Source organism: Mus pahari, chromosome 10 (genome assembly GCF_900095145.1).
Source record: "Mus pahari chromosome 10, PAHARI_EIJ_v1.1, whole genome shotgun sequence".
Taxonomy (NCBI): domain Eukaryota; kingdom Metazoa; phylum Chordata; class Mammalia; order Rodentia; family Muridae; genus Mus; species Mus pahari.
In genome coordinates, this window is record NC_034599.1 from 31836475 (window position 1) to 31862890 (window position 26416).

The 26416-nt window shown below is 39.6% G+C and overlaps 1 protein-coding gene across 1 annotated transcript in view; it reads right to left on the reverse strand.

The window, feature by feature from the left end:
- Window positions 1-2342: 2342 nt before the first annotated feature.
- Ccdc15 (coiled-coil domain containing 15) overlaps window positions 2343-26416 on the reverse strand; it is a 66109-nt gene continuing 42035 nt past the window's right edge. The window contains exons 13-16 of the mRNA XM_021206817.2: window positions 5848-6024; window positions 5257-5405; window positions 3748-3871; window positions 2343-2950 (exon numbers count right to left, since the gene is read on the reverse strand). Coding sequence (XP_021062476.2) covers window positions 2947-2950; window positions 3748-3871; window positions 5257-5405; window positions 5848-6024 — 454 coding nt within the window. The 3' untranslated portion in view covers window positions 2343-2946. The remainder of the gene's footprint in view (window positions 2951-3747; window positions 3872-5256; window positions 5406-5847; window positions 6025-26416) is intronic.

The following is a 26416-nucleotide window of genomic DNA, read 5'->3' on the forward strand; positions in this document are numbered from 1 at the left end:
ATGTAAGATAAACATTTGTGGCACTGGATCAAGTAATGGCTTTTCAGACTATAGCAAAAACACAGGCCACAAATATATATAAATTAGATTTCATTAAATCTACAAGCTGCAGAAACCATTAAGAAAGTGAAAGGAAGTAGGTGTTTACACTCTTTAATCCCAGCATATGGGAGGCAGAGCCAGGGAAAATATTTGTGATTTTAAAGCCAACCTGGTCTGCAAAGTGACTTCCAGGACAGCCAGAACAACAGTGAGACCCTGTCTCAAAAACAAAACAAACAAACAAACAAACAAAAAATCAATCCCCAGAATGGGAGAAAATACAAATGATACAGCTCATAAAGGACCTATGTGTAGAATACCTTAGGAGCTCTTCAAATTCTGTTAATGTTTGGTCTATCTATTATAATGCTAAGTGGTGGACCCCAAGACCTGGAGTCCTCACAAAGACCTGTGACTCTAACCTCAAGCTATTTCTGATTGGTAAATAAAGATGCCAACAGCCAATAGCTAGGCAGAAGAGACAAAGGTAAGATTTAGGTTTCCAGGGCTTGGGGTCTGAGGAAAACCAAGAGAGGAAGACGTGTAGGAGGAAGAGAAGTAGCCATCTTGGTTAAGCGAGCCATAAAAACATGGCCCTGAAGACTGGCCAATTGGAGTTAAGAGCAGCCTAGATGAAACATTGTAAGTAATAACTTGGGATTATCATAAGAAAGTAGATTCTAATAGCATAGAGGGCAGGTATCTGCTCTGCTCTTGTGCTATTTAAGGCTTATTGTAAATATAAAAGTTGTGTGTGTCTTTTATCTGGGAAATAAAATGGTCAAAGGCAGTGTAGAAACCCCGAGTTGGGATTAAAAATTCCTAAAACAAAATTCCATAATAAAAAGACAACTCAATTATGAAGCTGGCAAAGTATCTAGCAAATATCTTCAAAAGACAAATCCACTCAGCCAACAGGCACATGAAAAAAATAAACACCATCAACTGCTAGGAGGGACTTAAAACCACAATGAAACACCACATCGCAGCCACCTGTCTAAGACATGAATGCTGGTGAAGAACACTGAGCCTTTCCTTACATGTTCTGGAGAATCAAAAACAGTACAGCTACTTTGGAAAACAGTTTGTAGCTTGTCAAAAGTTAAACACAAAGCTATTAGGTGACTCCAGAACTTTACTCCTATACACCATGAAATGAAAACATGTATTACAGAATCCCGAGAACAATTGTTCATAGCAGAATTCATAATAACTAAGTAGAACTCCTCCCAAATGTCTACTAGTGAATGAATGGAAAAATAGCTTTATCATTAAATTACTATCAATACTATTCAACACATTAATGAATCTGACAACACAGGTGAGTACTGACATCAGGCTAACTGAAAAAGTTCAGTAAAAAGAGCTCATACTGTATATTTCACTTATAAGAGGAGTCACATATAGACTTATTTGTACATAAAAGAAATAGATTAATGATTACCTAGGTTTAGAAAGGGATTTTTAGAGTGGGAAGACTCCAGAGAGACTGTCATTATTAGTTTCTTATGCTTTATTGTTAACATTGTTAATTAGTAACAATTACATAAAAGTTGGCTGTCATGGATAGAGCTAGTTTGAGGGCAGGGAACCTTGTGCTGTGCTCTGCATTTCCTAGAGAACAATACATCAGGATGGCTAAAAGTGACCCAAGAAACCAAAAGCTTATGACTGCTTAAGCCTTCTTTATGTAGATAGGCAGAGAAGACCACAAGAAGAAGAGCCAATGTCCTTCCCAATATTGCAGGATTTACTTAGGTGTTCTAAGAAATGGAGACAATGCCCGGAAGGGAAATTTAAAACTATGAAATGATGAAGCTGGACAAAAGTTCCTCCATTTGGAAAATGAAGGACTGTAGACCACCTTCCAGGTGGTCTGCAAAAATGGGCACTACGGCTGACCACAGAGCACCGTCTGCATTCATCTTGTTTTGTTCAGAACTCTGGCCCAAGACCAAAGCCACAAATCCTGGGAATCTCTATTTGTAGATGTGGTTAAACAAACAAACAGTTGAGTGAGATGCTGAACAGCTTAAGTAGCAGAGAAAAGCAGCCCTGTGTCAGTGAGGTGGTGAAGCAGAGGGAGAAATAGAAGGATGTCACAAGTACAAATCAAGGGGAAAGTCTGACAGTAAAAAGGATCCTACTGATTTGTTCACAAACAGGAGGAAGAAGATGAAGAATAGCAACAGAAGCAGAAGGATAAACAACTATTTTATTTGGCTTTAAAAAAGTTTTTGAGACAGTTTCATGTAGCTCAGCTGTCCTCAAACTCCTGATCCTTCTGCATTGGCCTCCATAGTAGTAGGATTAAAGATATCATGCACAACTAGAAATGTTTGTTTATCCCCTTGCACATACCATAGAGAGGGGAGTACCATGATCCACACATCTTATTTGAGCTGTGTCTATTGCCCTCATTGAATTTAATTTAGAATCTAACCATAGTCCCACTGCAGCTTCTCAAAGTGTCTGGCTTACATGACGTGGACATGTGTGTCTAGAGCTCTGAAACTATAACCAAGCTGTACATGTTTCCAAACACTTTAAAATTAAAAGGTGCTCTTGTGTTCTCCTTACTTTGCATTTTGCTTTTGGTATGACAAGGTATTTGAAGATGTTTCTAGCAGTACGCTTTCAGCTTGTGAGGTGATATTAACATCAATATTAGCTGTGAGGCCCAAATTGAAAACTGGACATAAAACATATCTATAGTTTGTAAAGTAAACAAAATTTCAGAAACAAATTCTTGATGTTCCTTGCTTGGCATGGGGAAAATGCCTTTTGGAAGGGCTGTAGCTCAGGGTGTACTGTGAGGCTGGAACTGTTGACACTGTGGTGGCTTCCAGTAGCTTCAGGTTGTCTTGTGGTTTTCTATGTGACATAGCATTTTGCTGACACTCTTTAGCTGTGAAAAGAGAAGTTAGCATGAGGAGTGTTGGGTTTTGTTTTGTTTTTTTCTTATGTTATTTAAGTACAGTAGATATACAGTAATTTTTAGACAAACTGTAGAATTCTTTGCTGTCAGCAAAGAAACCCTGAGTTAACTCATGTTCCAGAGCTCTCTGTACCTACACTGAAGCAAACACTCATATACATAAAAATAAATAAAATCTCAAACAAATTTAATATAAAATAAAATTTAAAGTCCTATATCCAATGTCACTGAATGAAAAACGAGGCAGTCATTTAAAAAGTAAAAGAGATGGGAGGAAAATTTTTTTTAAAAAAATGTATGCCAAATTCAAATTCTTCTCATCTCTAATTCTTATATAAAACTAGAAAAGCCAATGGTACTATAGATGAGCATTAGAGCTCAGACTCTTTCAGTACTGTCAAGATTCAGAAGACAATTTCAGAAGGATGATAGTAAGATAATGTCAAAGATTTCTCATGAGTTTCTCTAATTAAAGAAAAAGCTTAAAATACATTTTTTTTAAAAGTCCAGCAAAAAAGTAAGAGAAACCTTACTTTTCTAATTACTTTAAAAATAACAGGTTCCACAAAGGTTTAAACCAAAGAGACAAGTTTGGCAATCAGCTTTCAATGTTGGTCCCAAAGCAGATAGACAGTTACGTGGACTTGCTTTCCTTCCAGATAATACATTATATTCATATTAACAGCCTTTTCTATATAATTCTTGTGGTTGATTTTAAATGAAGGTGGAAATACTACCAGTCATTGGTTCTGATTTCAGACTCTTACTGGAGACTTTGTTTTGGAGTCCGTCTATGTGCAGAAGCAAAATTACGAATGGCATTTCGAAGAGTTGCGTTCCCCTCAGAGATATCAGAAGAATTGATGACTGAATGCAATGCCCGATTATATGCTGCAAATGAAAGTTTGCACAGAGATGAATAAAGTTAGACTCTAGGTGGCTCTCTCACTTCTTTTCCCTATTAGCACTGCTTCATTGCCAAAGAATGCCATAGGCATTAATTCCAGCCACAGAATAAATATTTATTGAGTACTGACAATAAAGGCTAACTCTCTGTGAGGAAAGAAAAAAAGATTATAGAAAAATGGAAACAAAGTTGTAATAAAAAGTGCTTCCACGGACATATATAAAATATCATCACAATAGGAAGATGGATATGAATAAATAGCTAGGGAACCCTGGAAAGATGTGAGAAGCTGGACCATTTAAAGTGGGCTTTTGCCAGGCAGTGGTGGCGCACGCCTTTAATCCTAGCACTTGGGAGGTAGAGGCAGGTGGATTTCTGAGTTCGAGACCAGCCTGGTCTACAGAGTGGGTTCCAGGACAGCCAGGGCTACACAGAGAAACCCTGTCTCAAAAAACCAAACCAAACCAATCAACCAAACAAACAAACAAACAAATAAAGTAGGCTTTTGAGGCATAAACAGGAGAAAAGAAAAAAAAGGACTATAGGTAGAGAACCAAGTGTATGAGATACAAAAAGTCTAAGAGGAAGTTTGATGAAGCTGGAGTGTGGCCTAAACTAGGGAGACGTATATAAAATATGTCATGTATTTCATATTGTCATAAGAAGTTTTAAAGTAACTCATAGGACTGATAAATTATATCACGCAGATGAAGCATTTTTGGTAGATAAATACTGGCAACATTTTCAGTGAGTGTTTACATGATGTTGACAAAGTTCCTATGCTCTATAAATCAATACTTACTGCTGGGCAGGAAATATTACAGAAAGGATTCACTCCATTGTCTCTGCCTGGGATTTTTGATAAAGCTTTTCATCTTTCTTAGTGTCCCCAGCAGAACTGACAGACTAGTATATACACATGCTTGGAGATAACAGACTCCAAATTTAGCTAAAAAGGACAGACTTTTTTTTTTTTTTCCTCAAGACAGGTTGTAGCCTTTGTGTAGCCTTTGGCAGTCCTGGAACTCATTCTGTACACCAAACTGGCCTGGAACTCCAAGAGATCCATCTAACTCTGCTTCCCAAGTTCTGATTTTAAAGGAATTGTGCGCTAGTACCCAGCAAGAACAATCTCTTAATAGTGTTCAATTAAGGGATGATCTGGAATCCAAGTCCTCTTCTATACAGTGTAATGAGCTGGAAACACTTCTCCATCATGAGCAGGACCAATCAGAAATTAAACTATAATAATTTTCATTGTCTCACATATTAGTTTTATAAAGGCATAAATAAAATTCTCTTGAATTACTATATATAGATATTTAATTTTACTTGCTATTGAGACTCAACTATTCCTTAAGAAACTTACCGCTGTAGTTTTTATAAAAAATGCAATTGTTGGCACAGGTATCAGGATGAGCATCCCAAAAATCAGGACCACAACAGCATAATGGAGGTAAAGTGATATTATAAAGCTTCATTTTCTCCTGGACCTGGACTCGTAAAGCTTCTACATATCTATAAAAATACAGTGCAGTCAGGTAAATCAGGTAAAACTACTAGGAGAATAATATGCATATACCTGATTTTATAGCTAGATTTCTCTCCTCTGTACCTCTAGTCTTTCTATGTAGTAGGTGGGACATGGCAGTAGGAAAATGCAGTACTAATCCCAACAGGTGCTAGCCAATCAAAATAGTAGTGGAGCATACACCCTAAATAAAGAAAAGTATGAGAAGGCATGCAGCGTCTCCGACTTTTTTTGAGACAGGATTTCTCTGTGTAGCTCTGGCTGTCCTGGAGCTCAGGGATGCACCTGCCTCTGCCTCCTGAGTATTAAGATTAGAGGCGTGGGCCGCCATCACCAGGTTAAAGCAAGTCTGTTAAGGCATATGGGAATGCCTACTTTTCACTAGGTCTCCTCTAGCCTGAGAATTTCACACAGAACGTTTAAAATCACCTTCTGTACTCTTTTTCTCTTTGTTGCTGTTTTTCTCTGGCTCCTTTTATTTCTTCCAGTTGTAACTGGGCTAAAACATCACTTATCTTCTCTTCTGAATAAGGTTCTTCATGACAGTTCATTCTTAGGAGTCTCTGCTCTTCAGCATAGCGTTGTTGTTCTTTCTTTTTCTTAATTCTGAAAGTGAAATAAAACATAATTAGAATTTTCTAAAACTGTTATTTAAAATTAGTTCCCTGATCCAAATTACTCTAGAAATGCCCTCAAAAAATGGGAATCACAAAATCAGTTCATCAATCTAAGAGCATCTTCAGAAAGTGTTCATGTTTACTGACAGGAATTTATCTTTTAATCACCTATATAAATCGGTTCTCAAGGGAAATGAAAACTGGTTAGTAAAACATTTTATGTAAGAATCCCAGCATAAAAACAGGTTCAGGTCAAAAGCACTGATAGGTAGGATGTATGTCACCACCAAAACAGTGGGACAGTGGCCAGGTTTGTCCTCACACCAAAGAAACTTAAAATGCAAATAAGGCCAGGCAGTACTGACTCTTGACTTTAATCCCAGAACTCAGAAGGCAGAGGGATGTATGAGCTTGAGGCCAGCCTGGTCTATAGAGCTAGTTCTAGGGTAGCCAAGGCTATATACAGAAACCCTATCTCGAGAAAATAAGAGAAAGGAAGGAAAAAAGGGAAAAGGGAGGGACGGAGGGAGGGAGGGAAGAACAAACAAACAATATTATACACCAAAAATAACAGCTTTCAAAACACTGATATCAGTGAGCAAAACATTGTAGTCCCTAATAGATGAGAAATAGAAAAACAATCACTATTATTGCCAACAGTTAGTGCCTTCAATGTTTCTAGAAAACAGCACAGGGGAAAATTCAAATGTAACCTGATGGAGTCCCTGAGTAAAACACATATGTAACAGCAATACACTTACCAACCAAAAGGTAAAAAGTAAATCATAATGTTAGATATTGTTTTAGAGTTTCTACTGTTGTAATAAACACATGACAAAAGCGACTTGAGGAGGAAGGGTCTACGCTTTATCTTACAACTCAAAAGTCACAGCAATGAGGGAAGTCAGGGCAGGAACTTAAGGCAATAACTGGAGGCAGGAATCAAAGCACAAGTCACGGAGGAATGCTACTTACTGGCTTTTTCCTAGCTTGCTTAGACTGTTTTCTTATATAACTCAGGCTCACCTGTCCAAGGGTGCACAGACTACAGTGAGTTGGCCCCTCCCACATTCATCATTAATCCAGAAAATATGTCAAAGACTTGCATACAGGCCAGTGTTAACACAGACATTTTCTCAATTAAGAATTCTTTTCCTGGGGCTGGAAAGATGGCTCACTGGTTAAGAGCACTGGCTGCCCTTACGAAGGTCATGAGTTCAATTCCCAGCAACCACATGGTGGCTCATAACCATCTGTAATTGGATCCTATGCCCTCTTCTGGTGTGTCAAGGGCAGTATGGTCACATACATAAAATAAATAAGTAAATCTTTAAAAAAAAAAAAAAAAGAATTATTTTCCTGAAATATGTCTATGTTTGTGTCATGTACAAAACAAAAACAAAACACCAACCAGTACAGATTTCCAATCAACATATGCCACCATAGAATTGACCTCACAGGCCCAATAGATCTAAATGCTTGGTTACCAGGGAGTGGAACTATTTTGAAAGGCCTAAGGGGTGTGGTCTTGTAGGAGAAAATGTGCCACTGGAATTGGGTTTTGAGGTCTCAAAAGCCCTATATTGGACATGGTGGTGCACACCTTTAATCCCAGTACTTGAAAGGCAGAGGCAAGTGGATCTCTCTGAGTTTGAGGCTAGCCTAGACTAAAGAGTGAGTTCCAGAACAGTAAGGGCAATGTAAAGAAATCCTGTCTCCCAAAATAAACGAGACAGACAGACAGACAGATGGGTAGGTAGGGCAGGCAGGGAGGCAGGCAGGCAGGCAGACAGACAGACAGACAGACAGACAGACAGACAGACAGATACATACATAAAAGCCTATGCCAAGCCCAGAGTGAGTCAATCAGTCTGTTTACCTATAGACCAGGATGCAGAACTCTCAACTACTGCTCCAGAGCCTGCCTGCATAACGCCATGCTCCGTACCACGATGATAATGAAGTAAACTTCTGAAACTGTAAGCAAGCCCCAATGAAATACTTTTCTAAGTGTTGCCATAGTCTTGTGACTCTCCACAGCAATAGAACAGTGACTAAGATAACAAGTATGCAAAGGAGACAGGAAAAGCACTCATAATGAGCAGAATCATCAAACAAGATCAACTATAACCGGACTGTTGGGTTAGAATTACACAGAGGACATTTACATAGTTACTACAGACATATTATATATGTTCAAAAATAAAGATCTGCTGGGCATGGCAGCATATATACATCTCAGCATTCAAGAAGCTGAAGTGTGAGGATCATCCCAAGTTTGAGGCTAGCCTGATCTATAAAGTGAATTCCAGATCAGACTACACTACATAGTGAGACCCTATGCTGAACAACAAGAAGTAACATGAAAAAGACTGAAATAAATCTTCCATGGGTGAAAGCAACAATTTCTGAGTAAAAAGGACAGTAAACATGATTTTGTCAGAGATGTAAATCTGAAAACTTAAAGACAGAAATGCTAAAGTATATCACAACAAAAGTGATGCAAATAAGAAAAACTTTAAGACTGAAGTATACACCTATCTCATTTGTCAGGTATTAGTCAAGACAAAGCATACTATAAGCATACTAAAGCTTGCTTACAAGTCTCACCGGAGCTTTAAGATCAAGTCGATGCCTGTCTACAAAGCTTCAAAGTATGAGATGTCTATTTGGTTAGGTGCTAGAGCTCCTTTAACTTAAAGCCAATGCTCATTTCCCAACCTGAAATCCCAGAGGCTAATACTTATCACACAGTATACTAGGTCTACTTTGCTTGTGTTCTACATGGAACAAACCTAAATGACAAAACATCTATTTAAATGTTTACTAGAAAGAAATTTTGTGACAGGCCCCATGTGTCCCAGGATGGCCTGGAATTCGTCATGTAGTTTAGTGTCCTAGTTTCCTTTCTGTTGCTGTGATAGAGTATCTGGTCCTTTCTTAATGGAAAAAAGACTTTACTTCATCTTACACTTCTAGGTCACAGTCTATCATAAAAGGAAGTCAAGGCAGGAAGTCAATCAGGAACCTAATTATCAGAAACCATGGAGGAATGCTGCTTGTTGGCTTGCTTTTGGGCTCATTACCTGGCTCATGCTTAGCTAGCTTTTTATACAGCTCAGGACTACATGCCTGAGGAACAAGTGCCACCCATAGTGGGCTGGGCCTGCCTATATCAATTAATAATCACAATTCCTCATAGATACACCCACAGACCAACATGATCCAGAAAAATTTCATTTAAAGCTTCTTTCAAATAAGTCCAGGATGTGTCAAGATGACATTAACTAAGGCTAATCAGGACTCAAGGGGTGACTTCTGGCTCCCTTGTCTCTTCCTGAGTGCTGGAATCACAGGTATGTGCTATCACAGTTTCTGTGGTGCTGCAGATCAGACCCAGGGATGTGTGCGTGTGCTAGACAAGCAATCTACCAGGGGAACTATATCCCTAGCCTAGTCATAGAATAGTTTAAGCCCACTGTTGAGAAGTACTTTTTTGGGAAAACAAAAAAAGGTTCTTCTGGGAAAAAAAAAAAGAGTAATATTTGTTGATAATGAATGTGAATCCCCAAGACCTCTGATGGATATATATAAAGAGACCAATGTTGTTTCCATACTTCCTAGGCTAGATAGATCTAATGCTTCATCTGGGCAAAGTAAACTGTAAGTGTTCTGGAAAGGATTCATTTCCAGTAAGAGCCATGCTTTAGGAGGCTAAATCAAGTATAGTTAAGGATCTTGGCTGAGGTTGACACCAAGTTTTATGGTTGACATTCAGGGACTCAAAACTAAAGTGGAAAAAATAGCTACAGATTGCAGAGGAAAAAACATGGAAACTAGAATTTGAAGTGAGGCTTGATGATTCACCAACCTCTGACAGACTCATTGCAAATGATTGGGAGTTACAATCAAGAGGTGAACAAAGAACATGGTTTCTTGGTAAAGTAATGCACGCCCTTCTGCTTAAGTTGCTGTGAACGCAGTTGAAATGAAAGAGTTACAACATTACAAGAACTTAGTTCATGACACAGCAGCAGGGTTTAAGAAGACTGTGCTTGTTTGTTTTGCTCAGGATCTCACTATACGACCCAGGCAGGGCTCTAACTCACGATTCTCTCTTCCTCCAGTTACAATTCTCCCCTCCTCTACTACTTTCTTGGTACCAGACAGCAAGCCAAGGGACACACACAAGCTAGGCAATCACTCTTTAACTCAGCTAAGCAACAGTCCAAGCCCTTTACTCCAAATGTGAAAGTATTACTGTGGGAAAATGCTATCAAATAGTACCATGTACCAAAGAGATATATTTATAAAGAGAAGAGTTAGTTAATGCTACTGTCATCTTATTGCCAGAAACTATTATCCAGGTATCTGCAGAGTATCGAGGCTAGTCTGAGCCACACAGCCAGCCTAGCTCAGCTTGGGCTACAAAGTGAATGAGAGACCCTGTCTCAAAATAAAAATAAATTTAAAAGAGGAAAATTGCCATAGCCATTCCAGTACTCAGTAACTATCACTCTGATAAGTCTGCAGCCATTAACATAAGGACAAGAGATTGGACTAATAAAAAGGTTACAATTTGTTAAAGACTCAGATGATTGTCAACATTTACTAATAAAGAATTGATTTGAATCATGGTCTCACTATGTAGCCCTAGCTGGCCTAGAACTCATTTTGTAGACCAGGCTGGCCTCCAATCACAGAGATTTTCTTGCCTCTGCCTTTCTCGTGTTAGGGTTAAAGGCATATGCCACCGCTCCATGTAATAAGGTATTTTAAATGAAATATGAGGATGGGGAGGGTGGGGAGTGAGCCTGAGACAAAACAACTTTTACCAGGACCCCAGGCCCTTTTGGGAAGCAAGCTCTAGACAACCACCAGTCCAGCACCCCGCAAGCTTCATGCAGCAGACCATGACCAAGACAATCCCTGCCAGAGATAACCTGTACCTGGGGCCATGTGGCCTTGGCAAGGAGTAAGCCTGAGCCAACCACCAGTCCAGTGAGGGGTGGGTGGAAGACAGGGAGTGAGAAGGATGGGGATGTCAGGGTGGGGGGTGTTAGCATGAGAGAGCCAGCCCTGCCACTTGTCTGCCATTCAACAACAGTGGTGAGGGAGAGATGAGCTCCCCTACTCTAACTCCCTGCCACATTCTGCAGGCCAGAGAGCTGGCCCCAGGGTCACTAGAGCAAAAGAGCTGGCCCTCTCCCTCATAGGCTGCAGCACTCAGGATAGAGGACTCTACATCTTCATTGGGCAGCACAGTAGAACTGACTGTGGTGGTAGGGCATGGTTGTAGGTGAGCCAGCCAAGGCTGAGGGTATAAGATTGGGGAAAGCTGGCTCAGCCCCTCACCTGCTACAGCAGTCAGGAGAGCAGGCCTGATGGTTTAGACACAGTTGAGCCAGCACTGAGTACATGAGAGCTGGTTCTGTCCTTCACTGGCTGCAACATTAGTTGAACTAGGCAGGGCAGTGATGGAAAGCTTGCCCTGGAGGTGTGGGTGAGGTGCAGGAGATCAGGAGAGCTGACCAGCTCAGATAACTCCCAGGCTCAGATTCAGTGCTTTGAGTTGGCCCACACCAATATCTACCCCATCAATGAACTAATGGATCTCATGAAGAGGCCAGTCCTATAGATCCAATACTACAGGATCTCCATGACACAGGGCAACAACAGGCTATCTGAGAGGAATCCCATAAGATTCCAGTATTGGATGTAGCTTAGCAGAAACCAAAGGCCTCAAACCAGATCAATGACTCATTGCAATTGTGGACAAAGGGGTATACTGTGGGACACACTGTGACACACTACAGCTATCATATGATGGTTTACATGATTTTGGCCTAGGGAGTGGCACTATTAGAAAGTGTGGCCCTTTTGGAGTAGGTATGTCATGATGGGTATAGGCTATAAGACCCTCATTCTAACTGCCTAGAAGTCAGACCTCCACTAGCCGCTTTCAGGTGAAGATGTAGAACTCTCATTTCTGCCTGCATCATGCCTGCCTAGATGTTGCCATGCTCTTGCCTTGATGATAATGGACTGAACCTGTGAACCTATAAGACAGCCCCAATTAAATGTTGTCCTTATAAAAGTTGCCTTGATCATGGTGTCTATTCAGAGCACTAAAACCCTAACTAAGACAGAAGTGGGGTATTGCTGTAATAGGTCTGACCATGCTTTTGTTTGGAAGAATGTGGATTTTGGGACTTTGGATTTGAAAAGCAGTGGAATACTTAAAATGTGGTTTAATGGGCTATCCTAGTAGGAATATGGAAGACTTTGTTACTGAGAGTGATATGAATTGTGTAGACGTGGCCCAAGAGGTTTCAGTGGAGAATTTCAATGTGTTTTTGTGGTAATTTGGTGAAGAATCTGGCTACTTTTTGCCCTTGTCTGAAGTGTCTACTTGAGGCTAAGGTAAAGAGATTTATATTAATTGCACCGACAAAGGAAGTCTCAAAAAAGCTCAACAAAGACTTTGTTCTCTGGTTAAATCTCATGAAGAATACTTTAAACAAGCATAGCAAGCTGAGAAAGGAAAAATATAAAATATATCGTTTGAGTATTAAAGGGACACCAAGCAGTGAAATGGTCGGGGGCTGTAACCCTATAGGTGGAACAACAATATGAACTAACCAGTACCCCCAGAGCACGTGTCTCTAGCTGCATATGTAGCGGAAGAGAGGCCCCTTGGTCTTGCAAACATTATATGACCCAGCACAGGGGAATGCCAGGGCCAAGAAGTGGGAGTGGGTGGGGAGCAAGGGGTGGGGGGAGGGTATAGGGAACTTTCAGGATAGCATTTGAAATGTAAATAAAGAAAATATCTAATAAAATAAAATAATAAGTTAAAAAAAGGAAAAAGAAGAAGTGAAATGGAGCTGAATCCAGTGTTCAAGGATATTGCATTGAATTAAGGGAGTAATGACCTTCTGGCAAGATTCCACAACAGCTAAATTTAGATTCAGGCGTGGTAGTAGTACAAGCCTTTAATCCCAGGAGGCAAAGACAAGCAGATATCTGAGCTCAAGGCCAGCCTAGAACAGAACAAGTTCTAGGTAAAGAAAAACTTAAATCCAGGTTTGGTGGCCTTTAATCCCAGTGCTTAAGAGAAGGCATGCAGATCTCTGAGTTCAAAGTCAATCTACAGAGCAAGTTCCAGGACAGTCAAGCTTAGGCAGTGAAGGAATTGGAAAACAGAAAGCTGGTGATAATGTGATAGAACAAGGGGCCAAGTTCCTACCCCAGCAAGCAGCAGAACTTGGCAGCTTTGGTCACATGGCTCTGGCTTTAGAGTCCAGAATAAAAGGGACTACTATGAAAATTGATGCTGCTTAGCTGGAGCTAAGGAATTAGTGGGGATTAAGAAGAGGCCAGCCCTCTTGTGAGGCTATGCCAGTGCCTGGCAAACACCGAAGTGGATGCTCACAGCCAGCTATTGGATGGAACACAGGGTCCCCAATGGAGGAGATAGAGAAAGTACCCAAGGAGCTGAAGGGAGCTGCAATCCTGTAGGTGCAACAACAATATGAACTAACCAGTACCCCCTGAGCTTGTGTCTCTAGCTGCATATGTAGCAGAAGATGGCCTAATTAGCCATCACTGGGAATAGAGGCCCCTTGGTCTTGCAAACTTTATATGACCCAGCACAAGGGAAGGCCTGGGCCAAGTAGTGGGAGTGGGTGGGGAGCAAGGGGGGGGGGGGGGGTATAGGGAACTTTCGGGATAGCATTTGAAATGTAAATAAAGAAAATAATAATAATTAAAAAAAGATTTCATTATTAAAAAAAAAGAAGAAGAGGCCAGCATCACTGAGATTAAATCTTCTGGGAGGTGTTTTCTGAAAGCACAAAAAAGCTGTGTTCCAAAGATAGCCAAGGTTGTACCTTGTGCTAGAGCTATACTTGGTAATGTGTAAGAGTCATCTAGGTGGTACTGGTTTTGAAGACATGAAGGTGTCATGAAGAATGGCTTGAAGAAAGGCTTGGCACTGAGAGGCCATGGAAGGCCACTGATGAAGGTATAGCCCCAGGTGTAGTTCACAGCCAGGGACTAAAGGGCTCATGCAAAGGAGTTGAGGCTTGGCACCATGAAAAGAGCCTATGAGAGGCTACTGGTGAATTCTAGTTGTAGTGTACTGGAGATGCCAGTACCATGGCCTGATCACCAAGAACAGCAATGGCAATGGATGGATCAACCTAAGCTTAGAGTGCTACAGAGGGCAGAGTTGGCTAGTCCTTTAGAGGAGCCCAGAAGGTCATGTGTGGATCCCAGATATTAAAACAAGAAGCTGTAACACTTAAGTTGCCTTGGAGACCCCAAGATGTTCGAGATGCCAGAACTATGTGCTGAAAAAAAGCTGTTAGCAGGGAGTGGAACTAGCCCAAGTGAAAGACGTTTGTTGCACTTAACAAAGATGATGAAAAAAAAAAAAAAAAAGGAGTTGGAGATCTGAAGACAGCTTTGACATCAGACATAGAGATGCAGAGCCTGGAGTCTGCCCAGATGGTTTCCTGTCTTGCTTTGGGGACTACAGTTAAGTGATTGGATGAATCTCAGAAGAGACCTTGAACTTTGAACTTTTAACACTGTTGAGACTGCTATAGACTATGGGGACTCTGGAAGTTGGACTAAATGTATTTTGCACTGTGCTATGTTTAGGTATGGGTCCCATAGACTCATGTGTTTGAACAACCCTATGGGGCCAGACAGTGGAATGTGATGGCTTGCATATGTACAACCCAGGGACTGGCACTATTAGAAGGTGTTGCCCTGTTGGAGTAGGTTTGTCACTGTGGGTGTGGGCTTTATGACCCTCTTCCTAGCTGCCTAAAAGCCAGTAAGATGTATAACTCTCAGCTCCTCCTGGATCATGCCTGCCTAGATGCTGCCATGGTTGCCTTAATGATAATGGACTAAACCTCTGAACCTGTAAGACAGCCCCAATTAAATGCTGTCCTTATAAGAGTTGCCTTAGTCGTGGTATCTCTTAACAGCAGTAAACCTAACTAAGACATATCACAAGAAGATTTCTTTCTTATTTTGGGAGGGGAGATTGCAAGGATGAAGGGTGGGTACAAGGTGACAAGGAGATGAGTAGGATTGGGGTGCAAGATGTGAAATTCACAAAAAACAATAAAATGTTTAAAAAGTTTATATATTATATATTTTTAGATACAATGCTATTATACATTTAATAGGCTATAAAAGATAACTTTTACATGCAGTAGGAACACAATCACAATCCAAGTGGCTTTCTTTTGTGATATTCACTTTATTGCAGTGGTTTGGGAACCAAACCCATAGTATCTCTAAAGTATGCTCGAATATAACTCTAAAATATGTAAACCAGCCCACTTAAAAAGCAGACTAGTATTGCCTGGGTTAGAAGAGGGTATAGAAGGATGCCATGACAAAAGTTCTGGGGATGTCAGATGACCTAATTAGGGTTACTATTGCTGTGACCTTGACCAAAAGCAATTTGGTTTATTAGGCTTACTCTTCCACAGTATAGATATCCCATCACTAAAGGAAGTCAGGATACGAACTGAAGTAGGGCTGGAACCCAGAGGCAGAAGCTGATGCAGAAGCCACAGAGGTTGCTGGTTACTGGCTTGTGCAGTCTATTTTCTTACAGAACCCTGGACTACTAGCCAAGGGATAACATCACCCATAATAGAATGGGCCTTTCCCCATTAATCACTAATTTAGAAAATGCCCTACAGTCCTGGTAAGCCAGAGACAGGCAGATTTTTGCAGGTCACTAGTCAGCCAGTCTAGCTGAAATGCTAAGTTCCAGGCTCAGCAAGACCCTTGCTCAAAAAATAAGGTAAAAGCTGATTAAGAGCATACACTTATTATATACTCTAGGCTATAAATACATGGGTACATATGCACACGCACACACAAAATATGGACATACACATACAAAAACACTTATCAACTTTTATACTGTCGGTATAGTCTACTGCACATTAATAAATTATATCTAGTTAAATCTCCAATTATAACCAGAAAGGAAATTAGCAGTGAGTGCAATGAGAGAAATCACAAAAAAATTTGAAGAGCTTCAGTTAGGAAACATGACTTGTTAAGGGTTATAATACAGTTGTAGAAAGTATGCTTAGCACCTGCAAAGCCATGAGTTCAATCTCCCAGAATAAGATGAGAAAAATGTCTGTGTTAAGGCTAGAACTCATAAATACATGCTGTCTAGGTCAATTGCTAAAAATTACAGCAAGTAAGATTATCATCTGAAAAGTTGTGGGGAGCAAATTCATACTTATACTTTTCCAAAGATTTATTTATTCTACTTTTTATGTGTTCGATGTTCTGCCTGCAGGGTGTCAGAGGCCCTGGAGCTGGGGTGTTTGTCAGCTCCAGGGGGAATTAAAGCCTCCATTTAATTAGATTAAATTAAGTTCTAGACACCATTCTACAAAACCCAAAAGATCAGGCACCAGAATAATAGGCAGGATGTTGTCAGTATTGAGCCAATTCATCCATATCCTGATAGCTAACCATGAGCCACTTCCAGGAGAGAGAAACGACCACTTTAAATGAGGATTTTCTCAATTGCCTTCTCACATTTACTGTATTTTCTGAGCTATCCCTGTAAATCTAAGTCAAGTATTTTATCAAAGCACATAAAAACTGTTTTTATGGTACGACTGAAACTGCAGTACAACATACAGGTGTAATAGGGCAGAGGTGAGAAATCTCATTATTGCAACCTGGGCTCAGGGAATCTCTTTATACCAGGAAAGACAAGTGTTAAAGGCACATGAGGCACTGAACTGGGAACGTGAGACAGGAGATGTGAAAAACCTAGCACAAGCACATGCACAGACCACACTGATTATATGCTGCACTCAGCATACGCTAGGAAACAAGGCTAAGACTGAAAACACACCACACGACAGGAGAGCATAGGATGGCAGCGGCTTTGGGCTAGTATCTACAAACATAAACAACAGTTCGGTTTGATTTGGTGTTTCTTGGTTTTATTCTTGTTTTATTTTGTTATGTCTTATTTTTTGAGACAGAGTTTCTCTGTGTAGCTCTGGCTGTCTTGGCTGGTCTCGAACACACGAAGATCTACCTGCCCTGCCTCTAGAGTCCTGGGATTAAAGGTATGCTTTTCCACTTTAAAAAAGAAGTATTTCTTTTTATTTTATGTGTATGGGTGTTTTGTCTATGTTTGTCTATGCACCACATGTATGTGGTGCCCAACAAGGCCAGAATATGGCATTAGATCCCCTGGAACTGGAGTTATAGATAGTTGTTAACCACCATGTTGGTCCTGGGAACCAAACCTGGATCCTCTAGAAGAACAGCTAGTGTTCTTAACTGCTAAACCATTTCTCCAGCCCTGCACACTAGTTCTTTATTTTACTGTGAACTATGCTATGGTGACCTGGGCTTTTGAACATGGTTACAACTGCTGTATGTGTAACCCCGTCATGGTGGCCACCAAGCATCCCTCCCCAGTTCTGCTCTGTAAAAATTCATCTTGACCAGCTTGATTGAATTGAAAACATATAGGCACTATTAAATAATTCTTTAGTGTGCCTACAAATGGGTGTGCCTACTAGTGTGTTTCCACAGACCATGGATGGAGCACGCCTTTAATCCCAGCACTTGGTAGGCAGAGGCAGGCAGATCTCTCAGTTTGAGGCAGCCTTATCTACAAATTGAGTTCCAGGACAGCCAGAATCACTGTCTCAAAAACAAAACAAAACAAAACAAAACAAAACAAAACAACAAAACAAAGTTCTTTGGCAACAATGATAAAAAAAGACCAAGGAAGTGTGGGAGCACTCTCTTGTCCTTAATGACTTGCCCTCTCCTTGCTAACTACTCTGCTCTTGCAACTGTTCTTGCTCAGCCTTTGGACAAACTGTTTTTGCTAGGTTTTATCACACATTTCTCTGGATTCACCCTTCTCTGTCTACCTTGCAAGCCCGTCTCCTTAAAGCTCTAGTAGGTATTTTCCTTTTTCTCATGCTATTTTCATCTCAAATGGCTTAACCTATGGCTTCTGCTTCAGTTACCACTCACAGCCACCTAAAACTCTCAAAGCCACAGCACTGTCATAGATTATGTCCCTGGGATCCAAGTTTATGTATATGTCAATTTGACATTTTCACTGGATATCTGACAGGCATTTTCTTAGGGAAAGAATCCATAGCTTTGGCCAGAATTCTCAGGATAAGAATTACGACCATAGATTACTCTCAGAAAAGAACATAAAATCCAAAATGGTAGCACTACAAAGGTTGATAAATAAACAACTGCTCTATAAACATGTTTCTGTTCTCTAATGTCTTCAAAGCTTCTAATGTAAACATGCCCTTTATTGATATATAATAGAAACTAGAGGAAGTCAGAACAATGGTGTGACTGCTTTTACAACATCTATCTGGCTATAATAAAGGTATTCTCAAACCAATGTTAATTTTTCAACAAAAAAGAGGTAAGAGTATGACAGACTGAAAGTTGATCTATAAATTCAATATACTAGGTATCTCACAACTAAACAAGTAGATACTAATGTTTATACATCTGAAGTGCACATAATCATTGTGAAACTGTACATAAATTAATATAAAATATTACCTTCTCATTGAGGAAACAACTCAAAAACTTTGTTGTTTTGAGACCTAGTCTCACTGGGCAGTGGTGGCACAGGCTTTTAATCCCAGCACTTGGGGGGCAGAGGCAGGAGGATTTCTGAGTTCGAGGCCAGCCTGGTCTACGGAGTGAGTTCCAGGACAGCCAGGGCTACACAGAGAAACCTCATCTCAAAAGACAAATAAATAAATAAATAAATAATCTCAGTTGAGACCTGGTCTCATTAGGTAGCTTTGGCTGGCTTGGATCTTGCTATATAGAACAGGCTGGCCTTGAACTCAGAGATTCATATGCCCCTGCCTCTCTAATTCTAGGATTAAAGGTGTGTACCACTGTACCCTATAAAAACTTCTCATCACTTAGTCCTCTCTTCCATAAAGTAAGGCCAAACACAACACTAATTCTTTACAAAGTGAAACTAAAGTAAATGCATAGAGCTGAAAATAGGGATTATTTTTTGACTCCCTGAACTGACTTTCTGTGCAATTATGGGAATTTGCCAACACTAATAATATGCTCAAATAAAAGGAATTTGGTTTCTATGATAGAAAAACTGGCTTATTCTTCATTGAAAGAGGTATTCTACAGAAAAATAGCTTCTCAAGGAAGTGTAAGTCTGCCTCTTTGACCCACATGACTAAATCCTAAAGGCTAACCCAGCACAGTCTCAATTTCTGCTCATACAGCTTTCCTATCCAGCCCTTCCCACGACCCCCATTCCCGGGTTCTCAAAGTATTACTCCTTAGCAATGTATTTCACAAGGGCTATGGATGTAGCTCAATTAGTAGGATACTTGCATAGCATAAACCCCGGGCTCAGTACTCAGCATGGCAATTCACACCTGGAGAATCCCAGCACTCAGGAGATATAGGCAACAGTCTAGGAGTTCAGGGTTGTCCTCAGTTACAGTGACTTCCAGACCAAGCTGAGCTATTTATTATATAAGATCCATCTCTAATAATAATGACAATGACAATAACTGGAAGAAGAATTTAGCATTTCCTACTGAAATCTTTATGTGCCTCAAGCTCATATGCCTTAGTCTAAATGTATCCTCTACCCACACTTCCTTACTGGGAGCTGTGTTTAATAGTACTTCATTTACTTTGTAACATAAACCACAGGTCTAGGACTCATCCCTAATTCCCCCTCTTAAAATTGCCTTCTATTCTTTACCAACCTTGGTCTTGACACGTGTGACAAGCCCATGTTAAAGATTTCTAAAATCAGGCGATGGCACCAAATTTGGGATAAAGCCCCAGTTCTACTTATTAAGTGTAATCTTACATCAGGCAAACTGCCTAACCTTTCTAGGGATCATTTTCTCATCTTTAAAATGAAAAGAACAAAGTCTACCTTATCAAGTTATTGAAACCTGCAAATTAGTTAGTATCTCTACAGTATTAGGCAACCTACCGTAAAGGATAGCTGAATCAACAGAATACAGTAATCTGTGTAATGTAACTGACTCACGAGGGTTTCATATATATTTTTAAATTAATTTTACTCTCTTGTCTTATTTCAATAACCTCCTAGCTGCTAGTCTTATCTATTCCCACAATGCCTTTAACTGGGCTCCTGTTCTCAGTATAAAGTCCAACTTCCTCCTGACACAGTAAGCTCTTTATGATCTTGTCTTTATATTTTAAGGCTCCCTTCATGCCATTTATTTAGCTCTGATCACATCAGAAATACATTATCTCACAAATCACTGCTTTTGCAATGGTAGTCCTTTAACCTACAATTCCATCTTTCTCTCATCCAGTTCCTAGTAATTCAATACCTAGGCTTGAGAAGTCGTCCCTTTCTGCCACCCAGGCCCTCAATTTTGGTTTATAAACAGTTTCTGTGCTCCCACATTTTCTTTTCTTTTCTTTTCTTTTCTTTTCTTTTCTTTTCTTTTCTTTTCTTTTCTTTTCTTTTCTTTTCTTTTCTTTTTCTTTTTTCTCTTCTTTCTCTCTCTCTCTCTCTCTCTCTCTCTCTCTCTCTCTGATTTATTTATTTATGAATGTGAGTACACTGTCTCTCTCCTCAGACACACCAGAAGAGGGCATCAGATCCCATTACAGATGGTTGTGAACTACCATGTGGTTGCTGGGAATTGAACTGAGAACATCTGGAAGTGCAGTCAATGCTCTTAACCTCTGAGCCATCTCTCCAGCTCTTTTTATTTCTAATAATAACAGCAGCCACTATTTTCAGCAGCACAGCTATTGAAAATTTTGTGTCAAGTTCATTTAGATGCTACCTTATTTTGGTCAACACAGCACCTTTACAGGATATATAATATTATCCTCATTTTATTTTTTTAAGATTTATTTATTCATTATATGTAAGTACACTGTAGCTATCTTTAGACACTCTAGAAGAGGGTGTCAGATCTCATTATGGATGGTTATGAGCCACCATATGGTTGCTGGGATTTGAACTCAGGACCTCTGGAAGAGCAGTCAGTGCTCTTAACCACTTAGCCATCTCTCCAGCCCTATCCTCATTTTATAAGGAGGTAGGAAGCAGAGCTGGGAGTAGATGCTTTATAACTCTTAATCCAAAGCATGATGATGATCTACTTATTTATCTGCTTCTGTTTTTCTCATCCAAATCTACTGTGTAGGTATTTTGAAGACTGATATTCTAGATTTCATTTCTTTTATCCCTAAATCTAAGACATCCATCAACAAATAGAAACACCATAAGCAGTTGCTAAGTGAATGAAAATCATATCATTTAATTCTCACAAGTGGGCAAAGAGAAGCAGTTATAAATTCACGCTTACAGAGCAGACCCACGATTATTTTAGAAAGTGGTTTTTGGCGTCAGGTTAAAACACACAACCTCCATCAAAGAATACATAAATTTATTTCTTCAGCAAGAAAAAAGCAAAAAAAATTTAATTATATGTCAACAAGATGATTTTAAGTCTTCTGATGCAACCTGTAAAACAATCAGTAACTTTCATATTATTTTCTGAGGTCAAGAATATAAATCTAGGGGAATAAGATTATCTAGAAGAAGACAGTGACAAAAGCCTTAAGGCTTTGTTTTTAAAGGCCAGTAGTCTTGCTAAATAAAAATTCCCCACTAAGTATGCCATGTGTCCCAAGATTTAGGTTAGACATCAAACCTACAGGAAAGGCATATTGGTTTCAGTTAAACAAACTGAGCTAAATGCATTTCTGTTCTGTCTTTAACCTATTGGACCCACAAAGAACTGAAAGATATCGTTACTGTTGATCAGACCATAATTATGGCTAAAAGATAAGACATAGTAAGATAAAGCTGGCATGTGTATTGCTTCCTCAGAGCCAATACTCTTACTTAGATCCGAGTGTTGTTATTGAGAAAGATTATATAACCACAATTCTGAAGAACATTAAGAACACAGATTATCTGAGCTATGGATGCAGTAGTTAGTTGACTGCTTGCCTAAAATACACAAAGCTGCAGGTTCAATCCAAGCATGCCTGCAATTTCAGAAACTGAGAGGTACAGTAGGAGGACTAGGGGTTCAAGGCTATCCTCAACTACATGCTTAGTTCAATATCAACCTCAGCTACATGAAACCCTACTTCAAAAAGAAAAATAATCATTAAGATATTAGAGCTCTACCAAAAACTACATTAGATAACAACATAAGGATTTTTTTTCCAGGACCCACCAACCTAACCCAACACACACATACTGTTTCCCAGATGACAGTCTTCTTCAGGATGGGAATTTGGTCTGATTCTCCAGTGCCCAATTTCCTAAACCGTATGCCACTTTCTCATACAGGATTATACAACTTAATAGAGCACTCATAAAGATTTTGGCAAAAGTGAAAGGTTTCCGAATACCTAACAATTAAAATTAAAAGTTATATCATGGCTTCCCTGCGGCATTAATTTTGAGCTTAGCGACACTTTGTACCGAGCATGCCATGCCATTAAGCAGTATCTGAAATACCTCAGCAGAGATTTGAGAATACTGCTATGTTGCAAACTGCAGTGTTTTTCATAGAAAGTCTCCTGCTCTTAAAACAAAGACTTTTTGTATGTTCCTACATCATTCTTCAAGATGAAATTATTATATCTCAAGATTGTATTAGCTGGAAAATTCCAAGTTAGTAACTCTTTAGAGTGTATTGTGTTAGAAAATTTCATTTTTTAAAACTATTGTTAAAAGTTGCTAACTAAATTTCATTTAAAAAAAAACATTAAATACATTTTGGCTTGGGATTAGAAAATAATTTCTAGCAACATCAAACAAGGCCATGAACATACTTCAGCCATTTTGCACTACAAAGTTATTTGAAGTTCATTCTCAGCATTAATGATTATCAATTCAAAATATCAACTCTGAAAAATGTTGAAAAGCCTTTATGACCTTAAGGTCAAATATTCAAGTCAATGTATAATTATTTATGTAAAACTAAATGAGCACATCCATTTCATTAGTATACAAATTTTCTCATCTTTAATACATGGCAAAAGTTTAGTACTATGCTGTATATGTAATTATATAATGAAAGTAGATTTATGATTTGTCAGTAAATTTTCTGCTATATACTGCTTATAAAACTATATACCCAGGTTTGCATAAAAATAAGTACTGAGAATAAAGTTTAAGAAGTTTTACCCGAAATGATCCCTGCTCTACTTTCAGCAATGTAATTAGCATTTTGGGATCTCCTTTTCTCCATCCATCTGTCTTCTACTTCTTAAACTTTGTGGCAGGAGCTGGGCGTGGTGGCGCATGCCTTTAATCCCAGCACTCGGGAGGCAGAGGCAGGCGGATTTCTGAGTTCGAGGCCAGCCTGGTCTACAGAGTGAGTTCCAGGACAGCCAAGGCTATACAGAGAAACCCTGTCTTGAAAAAAACAAAACAAACAAACAAACAAACAAAAAAAAAACTTTGTGGCAGTGACAGAGACTCTTTACTGTAATTTTTATTAAATGCCAGACACGAAAGTCCTCTACATATATTTCTCCATTTCATGTAATCATACTAGAAAATAGGTATCACGCCCATTTCAGAGGGCTGTGGAGAAAGCTTGGTAGGTAAAGTGCCTGTAAGCATCAGGACCCATGTAAAAGGCAGGCATGGTAACTCTCAGCACTAAGGAATAGAAACAAAGATCCCAGGGACTGTCCTAGCCAAAATATCAAACTCTAGGTTCAATGAAGGACTCTGTCTCAAAAATCAAGTGGAACATTGTAGCAGGAATCACAGGGCTGCCTCTGGGCAGTGAAACTGCAAAAGCATCTCCTGCAGGAGGACTTAACTGAGGACTATCTGTGATACCAGCATTTCTGCAGGAAGACCTAACTGCCTCAAGAGAGAGCAAGGATTGCTGGTGCAAATAATCCCAGCCGATCAGGAGCTGTTGTTTAGACCAGATACTTTCTTGGAACCAATGGGGCCCGGGTGGAGGGTATTAAAGGAGCTTGTGGCAATGCTCAGATGAGCTTACTGCAGCATTCTCACCTACTCCTGGAGTCTGTGTTGTTGACTCTGTGCCAGCTCACTTCCAACCCCCAAGAGCACGTAGGATCCAGGGCACAGGCAACAGAAATGACAGAGACTACAAAGTGAATGTGTCTCATCCACCTCTGACCTCTACATGTCCTATAAAAAAAATTAAAACCTAAGAACATATTTCATGGTGAGAAATTGTAAGCTTTCATATTTAAGTCAGAAACAACCATTTTCTCTCAACAGTGTACTGGAAGTCTTAGCAGATTAGAAAAGAAAAGGTGTCTGAAGGTTGTACAGTGTACTGTCTAGTTTTGTGTCAACTTGACACAGCTGGAGTTATCACAGAGAAAGGAGCTTCAGTTGGGGAAATGCCTCCATGAGATCCAGCTGTAAGGCATTTTCTCAATTAGTGATCAAGGGGGTTGGTTCCCTTGTGGGTGGTGCCATCTCTGGGATGGTAGTCTTGGGTTCTATAAGAGAGCAGGCTGAGTAAGCCAGGGGAAGCAAGCCAGTAAAGAACATCCCTCCATGGCTTCTGCATCAGCTCCTGCTTTCTGACCTGCTTGAGTTCCAGTCCTGCATCCTTTGGTGATCAAGAGCAATATGGAAATGTAAGCCAAATAAACCCTTTCCTCCCCAACTTGCTTCTTGGTCATGATGTTTGTGCAGGAATAAAAACCCTGACTAAGACAGACCATATACTCACATACATTGAATAAATAAAGTATTTTAAAAATAGACAACAGATATGAATAGACACAGAGCCCAAGGTAAGCAGGTGGCAAGTAAGCATGTGGGAAGACACTGCATGTCATAGGTCATCACGGCACTGAACATTGATGGTGAGATACCACTCCTCTAATACATGTTTATTAGAACGTCCAGACCCCAAATCCTGGCAACACCAAATATTGACAAGGACATGAGCAACAGGAATTCTCACTGCTCTTGGGAATGCAAAAGGTGCCACTGTGGAAGACACTATGAAAGTTTCTTACAAAGATGGAGCATACTTCATATTTACCCAAATGAGCCAACAATATATGTCCTTAGGAAAAATCACACAGCAGTTGTTACAGTAGCTTTATTCAAAAGTACCAAATTGTATAAGCATCTAAGATGACCTTAAGCAGACAAAAGGATACTTAGAACAGTTATACATCAAGAAGATAGATTACTATTTAATGTTTTTAATTAAATATTTTTTTAAAACAAATATTTGGCCAGTAAAATGCATCAACCAGTAAAAGTGTTTGCCACCAAGCTTGACAACCTGAGTTTGATCCTTAGGATGCAAGAAAACTGACTCTCACAGGCTGTCTTCTGACCTCTACATGTGTGAGTACCCCCTACCCCGCTATACACAATACATTTTAAAAAGAAACAACTATGGGAACATGAAAAGGAAGTGCAAGAACCTTAAATTCATATCACTAGCCATAGGAAACTGACCTGAAAAGTTTACACACACACTGGAGGAAGTGAAACCACAGAGCCAGAGAGGTGATGGCCTTAGAGGGAGGAAATGGCCAAGCACAGGTTTTCAGGACAATGGAGATAATTTTATATATGTGTGACACATTTCATTATTATATACTTGAATCTGCAACACCAAAAAGGAATTTTACAGCATGCCATCAACTCTGGGTACTAGTATGCTGATGTACACTCATCAAATGTTAACAAACTGTACTAGTGGGGAAGCTGTAAACTAACAAGAGGTGGGAGGTTATTTGGAGGTTACTCTGTCACTCAATTTTAATATGACCTTAAAAACTGTTCTAAAAAATTAAGTTTGTAAAAAAAAAAAAAAATCAAGGAGTTAGCGAGATGGCTCAGAGGTTAAGAGCACCAACTATTCTTCCAGAAATCCTGAATTCTATTACCAGCAATCACATGGTGGCTCACAACCATCTGTAATGGGATCTAATGCACTCTTCTGGTATGTCTGAAGACAGCTACAGTGTACTCATATAAATAAAATAAATTTTAAAAAATAAATTAAATAAATAAATAAAGCAAGCAAGAAATGGTAGTGCACCTGCAATCCTAGCTCCTGGGACACAGAGGCAGGAAAATGACTACAGGTATGAAGTTATCTAGGTATAGATAATGAGTACCTACAAAGTGAATGTGTCTCAAAAAAGAAAGAGAAAAAAGAAAAAAGAAAGGGAAAGGAAAGGAAAGGAAAGGAAAGGAAAGGAAAGGAAAGGAAAGGAAAGGAAAGGAAAGGAAAGGAAAGGAAAGGAAAGGAAAGGAAAGACTACTGCCTGACTATTGCTGC